The sequence below is a fragment of the Pezoporus flaviventris genome, unplaced genomic scaffold (genome assembly GCF_033815535.1).
Source record: "Pezoporus flaviventris isolate CSIRO_AGI_PZ_B2104156 unplaced genomic scaffold, CSIRO_AGI_Pfla_v1 ptg000043l, whole genome shotgun sequence".
Classification (NCBI taxonomy): Eukaryota; Metazoa; Chordata; class Aves; order Psittaciformes; family Psittacidae; genus Pezoporus; species Pezoporus flaviventris.
The window spans coordinates 98,431-107,244 of record NW_026892591.1 but is presented as its reverse complement, the minus strand read 5'-3'; the positions used below and the strand labels follow the sequence as shown (position 1 = coordinate 107,244).

The 8,814-nt window shown below is 58.4% G+C and overlaps 1 protein-coding gene across 1 annotated transcript; it reads right to left on the bottom strand.

Annotated features, from left to right (window-relative positions):
- Positions 1–872: 872 nt before the first annotated feature.
- RNF126 (ring finger protein 126) lies at positions 873–8,012 on the bottom strand. The gene is made up of 9 exons (XM_061466693.1): positions 7,872–8,012; positions 5,460–5,518; positions 4,077–4,140; positions 3,419–3,660; positions 2,766–2,834; positions 2,611–2,680; positions 2,409–2,502; positions 1,883–1,998; positions 873–1,676 (listed from the first exon to the last, which is right to left on the bottom strand). Exons 1-9 carry the CDS (start codon positions 7,944–7,946, stop codon positions 1,527–1,529), a joined length of 939 nt encoding a protein of 312 aa, XP_061322677.1. The 5' UTR covers positions 7,947–8,012; the 3' UTR covers positions 873–1,526.
- Between the last annotated feature and the right edge of the window lie 802 nt (positions 8,013–8,814).

The window sequence follows — 8,814 nt, the reverse complement described above, 5'->3', positions numbered from 1 at the left end:
GATAAAGCCTGGTCCCGCAGGCATCTGCCCCGTGAGATGAAAGGCGCCGCTGGGCTGCCCTGGCAAAGCCAAGGAGGAAAAACATTCCAGGGGAGTTGCTCAGCACCGGCCACGCTGGGCCGGATTGGCAAAGGCTGCTGCCACCCGCGCCGGGGACGTGGCTCCAACAAACCTGCCCTCCTTGTGGTCCAGAATGGCCCCAAACCCAGCAAACGAGGTCCCTGCCTTCCCCCTTTTAGGGGGGGGACACACACACATCCTAGGTTAAGGCCACGCTGCAAGAGACATCAAACCCCCATGTCCTGATGCTTACCCTGGAGCACGCAGCGCTGCCGCAAACACCCCGTGCTCCCAAGGCTGCTGAGGCCACACTGGAGATTCAGAGCAAAACCAAGCGAGGTTCTGCTCCCCTCCTGGCCCGCTGAGCACAGACACAGGTAGGTCACTGCCTGCTCTGGTCACATTCTTTTCATTCTCCAAGCTCCTGTCACAGAAACCACCCCTGGGTCCTGAGCTCTCCTTTTGTAATCGGCTGTGTTTTAAGTAGCTTGGAACTACATTTTTCTCCATGCAGACTGTGGTTTTTTTCCCCTGTCTCTATCACCCGATCACGATAGTTGGGCTGGGCCTTGCTCTGCTGCACGCCCCATCCCGATGGCAGCACAGCAGGAAAGGCTGCTCAGGCAGGACTGCAACAGGGAGGTGTAAAAATACATCAGGTCAGGCAATGCTCCTCTCCACTGTGATCCCAGCGATCCGCAGGCTGGTAACACACCTACAGGCACTGGTACCCGGGGTGGGACAGGACACTTGGCACCACGGCGCCAGGCACTTACCCTGTCCTGTTCCTCAAACCATGCAGAACACCTCGCTGAGCTGAAACGTCTCTTTATTTGACAGCAGTAATAATTTAGAATTATAAAAACCCCTTTTTCAGTGTTGAGTATCAGAAGGGCGAGGTTATAAAGAAAAAAAATAAGTGGGATTGGAGCTGGGGCCGGGCGGGATAACGGGGACTAAGTCAGGAGTTCACTCATTCAGTGACAACTATCGGCCGTCCCCAGCTGGGGATGCTGGGGGGAGGCAGCATCGTGATGCTTTCATTTTAAAGACTTCAAAGCAGTAAGGGAGAGGATCCAAGGGGAGGAGGAGCAAAAGAAAGGAAGGGAAAGGAAGGAATCTCAAATCCGTACGAACAACCTTTCCATTGGGAATCACAACCGCGAGCTCAGCGCCTCGGGGGGGGGCCCGGCCAGGGAGCTGGGCACTGCTCAAAGTCCATGCACCAAAGGGATGGTTTATTAACTGACAGAGCTCTTTCCCCCCATCACAGGACTTGAGGCTTCTCGTCTCTGAAGGAGCCAGAGTCTCCGTGCCTTCGGAACTGGAAAGGGAACCTGGGGCACTGCCTCCCCACCCCGTCCACACGCCTGCCCCTCGCTCTGCTTTGGAAGCCCCGGTCGATGGCTGGGGAAGGGGGGGGAAAGGACAAAGGGCCCCGGGGACAGGGGGGTTTGGAGGAAGATTCATGAGTTGTTCGATGAGTTTTCGTTACTTGGTGAACTGGAGGAAGAGGAGGAGGAAGAGGAGGAGAAGTTCATCCCTGTGAGTCCTGGGGGGTTTGTGGCAGTGTTTTGTCCACTTAGGCTCTTCCGGCACACAGGACACGTGTCGTGCTGAGGAGACAGAACCAGCACATGAAATGTGGGAAACAGGGTTAGAAACACGACAGGGGGGCAGCACTGGAGGAAAAGACCATGGGGACACTCCTTGGGTCAAATGCTCCAGCCTCATCATAAGAATAGTCACAGAGGGGAACGGTGCCACCAGGAGAAAGCCCCAAGTGCCCCGAGTCCCCATCACCCACACGGGCAGCACTGACCTGCTCCAGCCACGGGACTATGCAGCTGTTGTGGAATAGGTGATTGCATGGTAACTGTCGGACGCTTTCCCCGACTGTGTAGTCTTCTTTACACACAGGACACTCTAACCCAGAATCTGCACCGGGAAGGGAAAGCAAAACACAGCTCAGGGAAGGAGAGAATGAGGCTGAGCCAGGACCCTGTCACCTCTTCTCCTCCCCCCTTTCAGCCCTGCAGACAGGAGTTTGGTGCTTTGCAGTTCCTACCACAGCTCCACCTCCTGCTGCCCCGGGTTCACTTCATTGCTCCCTTCCCTTCTGCTTGCTCAGCTCTATCCACACTGAGCTTTTCAGAACAGCCTCCCCCCGGCAAACCCATCCAGTCCATGCTCCTCTTGCTTTGGTGTGAGCACCACAGAGCAACGCTTCAGCACTCTGCCTCTTTGAAATGTTTTAGGCCTTGAAGGTACCAGCAGACAAGATTAAAGCCCCAGGAAAACATTCCCAGTGGTCCTGGTGACCGATTCCCTGGAGGAGACACACGTACCTACGTGCTCCTGTGCGATCTGTATGGTGGGGAGGGCCTGGATCTTCTCCTTGTCCGCAGGTGGCGGTCCAGTGTTTTCAAACTGATTTAGTAACTGGAAAACAAGAGGCCACCAAAGTTAGGTGTGAGCTCAGCAGTGCAAAGGATCCCTTCATTTCCTGAACCCTGCAGCACCACAGGAGGGGACAGGAAGCTCCATTACCTGTGTAATAATGGCGTCCAAGCCGTTGGCACCCCACGCGTAGTCCATCGGGTTCGAATGCAAGACCCCCCTTGAAGAAGAAGGACAACAATTACATTTGGCTGGGAGCACGGACAAGAGCACTGCCAGGAAGAGCAGTACATCTCCCAACTCACCAAGGACCTAGTCCTAGGTTTGGTATTGTTGTAGGTGCAATAATTCCATTGACCAGCTGCTGGATAATTCTGGAAGACAAGAAAACCAGGATTATTGGAGCAAGGCCAGAGGAGGCCACAGAGATGCTGCCAGGGCTGAAGCAGTTCTGCTCCCGAGCCAGGCTGAATCAGCCCAGAGAAGGCTCCTGAAGGGGAGACCTGAGAGCAGCTCCAGTGCCTAAAGGGGCTGCAGGAAACCTGGAGAGGGGCCTGGGACAAGGGCCTGTAGGGACAGGCCAAGGGGAATGGCTTGAACCTGCCCGAGGGGAGACTGAGATGAGCTCTTAGGCAGAAGCTCTTCCCTGTGAGGGTGCTGAGGTGCTGGCACAGGGTGCCCAGAGAAGCTGTGGCTGCCCCATCCCTGGCAGTGTTCAAGGCCAGGTTGGACACAGGGGCTTGGAGCAAGCTGCTCCAGTGGAAGGGGTCCCTGCCCGTGGCAGGGGTTGGAGCTGGAGGAGCTTTAAGGTCCCATCAACCCAAACCACTCTGAGACAGGCTGAGTGCTCAGCAGGAGGAAAAGGAGCGATACCCTGCAGCCTGCTCCCCAAACTGACAGAAGCTTCGGGGCTGATTTCCAGCTGTAGAAGAGCTGAGACCAGGGCCCCTGTTCTCACCCTTCGAGCGTGGGGACCCCCTCGTGCCTGCCAGCAGCACGGCGGGTGGCGAGCCGGGCGCGCGGCTGCCTGGCGCCGTAGCGATGCCGCGACTGGTGCTCCCGCTCCCGCCGGTTCTCCGAGTCCCTGTTGTCCTCCGACTGCACGTTGGACCCGAACGGGAACTCAAAGGTGTCATCAAAGATGCCAAAGGCAAACTGGCCGTAGCCCTGTGGCAAGGTGAATAAGTGCTGATCCACGTTCTGTGGGGGGGGGGGGGGGGGAGAGAGGTCAGAGAATGGATTGGAGCAAGGAGAGAAACAGCTCTTGTGTTTCGCCAGCCTCCCAGTATAGACCAGTGTCTTCAGGCCCCCCAGCACCTCACAAGCCTGGGCAGCAGTGGTTTAGTGAGGAACACAGCTCTTCAGCTCCTGGTGCTGAGGCTATTGTGCAGCAACAGCCCCAGTCCAAGCCCCTCACAACACCAGTAAGCTACAAGGGATGGTCCCATTAAAAACACACAGTAAAAATACAACAAGCAGAGATGTCAGGAGCTGCATGTGGATGGTGTTAACACCTCCTTTCCCAAATTCTCTCATAATCCAGGGAACATTTCATGGAAAAATACCTCAATTCAGCAGCAAAGCAGGAAGGGTTGGAAGAGATGGTGAACACTCACCTCAAAAGGGTGCCTGCTCTGGTCACTGGCTGTTGTAGAGGAGCTGGTCTCATTGTCAGCGTTCCTGTGAAGGATGAAGAGCACTTGTGAGCCTCAGGAGGGTGCTAGGAGAAGCTTTGCTCAGCAGAAGGAGGGGAGGGAGGGATGGAGCGTGACAGGAGAAGCAGCCACCACAGCACACTGAAAGCGTTGGCTGGGTTTTGTGCGGGGCTCCTCCACCCCAGCACAGGGTCAGCAGCACACAGGAACCAGTCCTCACCTGATGGTTTTCCAATTGCCAATGTCCATTTTCATTTTCCCCTCCCTGCAACCTTTGTTTTCCCACATCTCCCCCCACCCTTTCAGCTCCCGACTGCAGGAAGCTACAGAGCAGTGAGTGAACCACATCTCCTGCACGATCCCTCTACAACAGCTGAGTTAATCCCCTGGAGCACCAGGAAGAGATGACTTCAAGAACAAACCCTGACTGCTATGACCCAAACACGCCTGAGTCTAATCTTGAGGCAGAGGAACTTCTCTATTCCAGAGGCACGTGACCCAAAGGGGACAGATGAGGAGGAGAAGTCTCGATGCTGTTCTGCTTTTAGAGCTGCAGGAACACTCACTGCTCACTATCCAGGCCCACACTTTGACATTCACGGTACCAAACACCCTTTAGTTCAGAAAGAACTCTCCCAAGGTCACAGCAAACCCTTGCTCCAGCTCGGATTAGCCCTGGCAGGTTGGCATGGTCACACCAAACGTCACCTTGTCAGTACAGCAACCTCAGCCTCAAGCTCAGCTCTCGCAGCAGGCACCAACACGTGCCTGGCACAGCCCCGGTGCCCCTCGCATGGCCCATCCCAAAGGCTGGCAAACACCTCCAACATTGTCCTGTTGTGCTGGTGCCAGAGCAGTGCCAGCACTGACTCAGCAGGGAAGCACATGAACGCAGGTCTCAGCTGCTCCAGTCCAAAGTCTCAGGCAAAACGTGCTGTTTGTACTCTATGAGATGAGAGGCTGAAGCTTACGTGCACCCTCGGTCCCTCAGACTCCTCTCTGAGGGTTACCTCTACCCTGATGACTCAAACCAGCTCAGAGCTCCCCCATGCCAAGGGGAAAGCCTCTCCACCACCCTTTGGTGTTTGTTTTACATCAACCCATGCCTTCCCCACCCTGCAGCAGCAGCACACAACGCTTGGCATTCCCATGGCTGCTTTACCTGCAGATGCAAACTACAGATTAAGCACTGCATAGCCAGAGTGAGGAAAGGTAAGGCAAATACTGGGCAGGAAGACTAAAGATGGTGTATTTAGTACCCAACGTTGCCCTTTAACTAGAAAAAGGGAATGAGCAGAGCAGGGTGAGGTCACTGTAGCAATAGCCTTTGGGGCAGCACATTACCTTGGCTCTTCAGGAAGTTCTTCAATAAACCCAGATTCACACCGGGGGCAAATATAGTCCTATGGGAGAAGAAATAGAGTGAGAAAAGAAAGGGGTCCATAAAGGCTGGGAAGAGAGGCCCCAAACCCCTGCTATTTGTCTTCAGCAGGCTGGGGAGGCAAACGTCAGCCTGAGCCTGTTTGGAACCTGGCTTTAGGCAAGACTTGGGTAACACGGATTCACCCCCAGTACAGAGAGAGCATTAAGGAACCCGTGATGCAGCTCTTGGGGAAGTGAAAGCCAAACCAGCAGCACCCAAAGACAAGGTCGTAACCAGGTGCGTGTTACGGGGGTGAACCCTCACCCCCTCCAGAGGCTGAACCATGCGTGATGAGACACGAGAAGTGCAGCATTCCACGAGTGGGGAATCAGCGGTGCTGTTGCTTAGGAAGGGCTGAGGACCAGGAAGCTGCTCCTAATGCAGCCAGGGGTTCACACCACAGTCAGGGAAACACAAGAGGCTCATTCTGCTCAGCACAATACAGGGGTTTGACCCTCCCACACTCAGAGCTGGTTACAGAAAGCTGCTGCCTGCCTCGAAGGCTGAATACGTTGGATGAAAGGAGCAGGATTCCTCAGGGATTTGCCCCAGTCGCTTTGCCTCCCAATTCCCAGCCTTGTACTCCACAACCACACCGCCCCAGCGAGCGGCAGCACCGCTGAGGCAGAAGAGGAAGCAACAGAGACCGAGGAGGAAGAGCCACCGTGGGCAAACACATGCACTGGGAACCCTGAGCAGGGCTCAGCGTGGAAGAGAATGAAGAGCTGCAGCAAAGAAAGCTACTTCCCTTTCCTCCTGCTGCGTTGGGATTAGCACAGGCCCTGCAATAAGGCCAAGGGTTTCCCCAAAAGAAGGGAGGATGCCAGCACGTGGGTTTGCTCTGATAACACAGCTGGGATGGCTCCTCCAGCCACCCCGGAATAACCTGATAAGGACCCAGCGCCCGGATCCTGCCCAGCGAGATAAGGAACCGGCAAACGCAAGACCTAGAAACAGACTCAGGGAAGCTGCTGCTCCCTCTTCTGCTCAGGAGGAGCTGCGGTGCTGGCGGAACCGGCTCCACACAACTCGCACCCTGTTTGATCTCCGGAACCTTTCTACAGCACCCAAATGCTCCCCAGAGCCTCTCAGCAGCCCCAGGGAGCTCCTGCGTGGAGCAGGGGGGATCAGCTCCCCTCTGCGTGCGAAATACCCCCGCTCTTGGGTTACTTTCCATGCCGGGGGTAGATGATTACAGCAGCTCGCTCCTCTCACCCCTCCTGGCTTAGAGGCTGGGGCGTGTGTGTGTGTGTGTGTGTGCGCTGACAGGCTCCCAACACCGGGATCAGCAAATTCCTCTGCAGCTGGACCAGCACAAACGTCAATGTTTGTTGGCTGGGGGCTGCCTGAACGGCTCCTCTCCCAGCGTGTGCCACAGCAGCTCCACCTGCAAACAGCGCCGGAACCCAAACGAACTTGCTCCCCCCTCCCCTTCAAAAGAAGTTAATGAAGCAGCAGTTTAAGAGACCTGAGTCGACAAAAGCCACCGTTGGCTCCCTGCTACGGTTCAGTGTGCTCCGGGGCCAGCTGTGCTCCGGCAGCGCAGCCATCACGGGGCGTTCGTTAAACAACAAATCACTGCTAGCGCCAGGTCGGTCACAGCCCGGTTTCCAGCCCCTCGCTGTATTTAGCCCGAGCTTTGTCCTCACGCCTAAAAACACGAGCTCTGCCCTCACTGGGGAAGGGGGAAGCGCAAACCAGCACATCCCCAAACCCCAACCGACACGCAGGGCCTGACCAGCTCCACTCAGGGGCTGACTTCCACCACTGAGCTCCCCAAACCCAACGCCTGATGCCGACACCGGGAGAAGCTTCAGGACAAGAACCGGGTGCTGCTTCCCACCGAGCTCACCCTCACAGCCCATCCCACCGCAACGCGTCCAACACCCAACGCTCCCCGCACCGAGACCGACCCCCCCCCTCCCACCACCACCCCCACCCCGGGGGGCCCTTCGGAGCGCACCCGCACCCTCACCACGTTGGTGAACGGCAGCGGGCCGGGCCCAGCCGTTATCCCCCGCCGCTCGGTTAAACCTCCCCCCCAAAAGACGCCCCATAACCCCCGTCCTCACCCCATAGAGGAACCGGACACCCCCTCGACGGGGGCACCCCGCGGACATCCCTCCCCCCCCCCTTCCCCGGTTGCTTCCCCCAGGCCGGGGGGCTCCGTGCCCCCCACAGCCCCAACGCCCGCCCTACAGGCCCGACCCCCCCCTTCTTCTTCCGCAGGCCCCCTCTCAGGCCTCACCCCCACGTGCCCGGCCCACCGCAGCCCCCCCCCCCCCCCCCAACCGCTGCCCCGGGCAGGTCCCGGAGCCGCCCCCGGTGCTCACGGGCAGGCGCGGGGCGATCTCGGCCGAGCAGCAGTGGCAGAAGAACCGTCCCGGCTGCGGTGACGCCTCCGCCATCTTCCCTCCCCCCCCCCCCCCCCCCCCCCCCCCGCCGGATCACCCCGCTCCGCCCAGCGACGCGCGACGGCGCCCGACGGCGGCCGAGAGGGGGACAGGAAGGAGAGGGCAGAGAGAAACGCGGAAAGAGAGGGGAAGGGGGGGGGGGAGCGCTGCGGATGGGCGGGGGTTGGTGGGGGGCGGGGCTTAAGGGAGTAGGGGCGTGGCCCTGAGGGTGTAGCTGCAGGGAGGACATGGGTTCGAGACCTGGGTTGGAGCTTAGGTCGGTCCCGGTGTCGGTCCCGGTGTCGGTCCCGGTGTCGGTCCCGGTGTCGGTCCCGGCGTCAGTGTCAGTCTCGGTCTCGGTCTCGGCGTCAGTCCCGGTCTCGGTGTCAGTGTCGGTCCCAGTCTCGGTGTCGGTCCCGGTGTAGGTCTCGGTCCCGGTGCCGGTGTCAGTGTTGGTCCCTGTCTCGGTGTCAGTGTCGGTCCCGGCCTCGGTGTCAGTGTCGGTCCCGGTCCCGGTCCCGGTGTCGGTCCCGGTCCCAGTCGTCGGTCCTGGTCTCGGTGTCAGTGTTGGTCCCGGTCTCGGTGTCAGTGTCAGTCCCGGTCTTGGTGTCAGTGTCAGTCTCGGTGTCAGTGTCGGTCTCGGTGTCAGTCCCGGTCCCAGTCTCGGTGTCGGTCCTGGTCTCGGTGTCAGTGTCGGTCTCAGTGTCAGTGTCAGTCCCGGTCTTGGTGTCAGTGTCAGTCTCGGTGTCAGTGTCGGTCTCGGTGTCAGTCCCGGTCCCAGTCTCGGTGTCAGTGTCGGTCCCGGTGTCAGTGTCGGTCCGGATCTCGGTGTCAGTGTTGGTCCCGGTCCCAGTCTCGGTGTCGGTCCCGGTCTCGGTGTCAA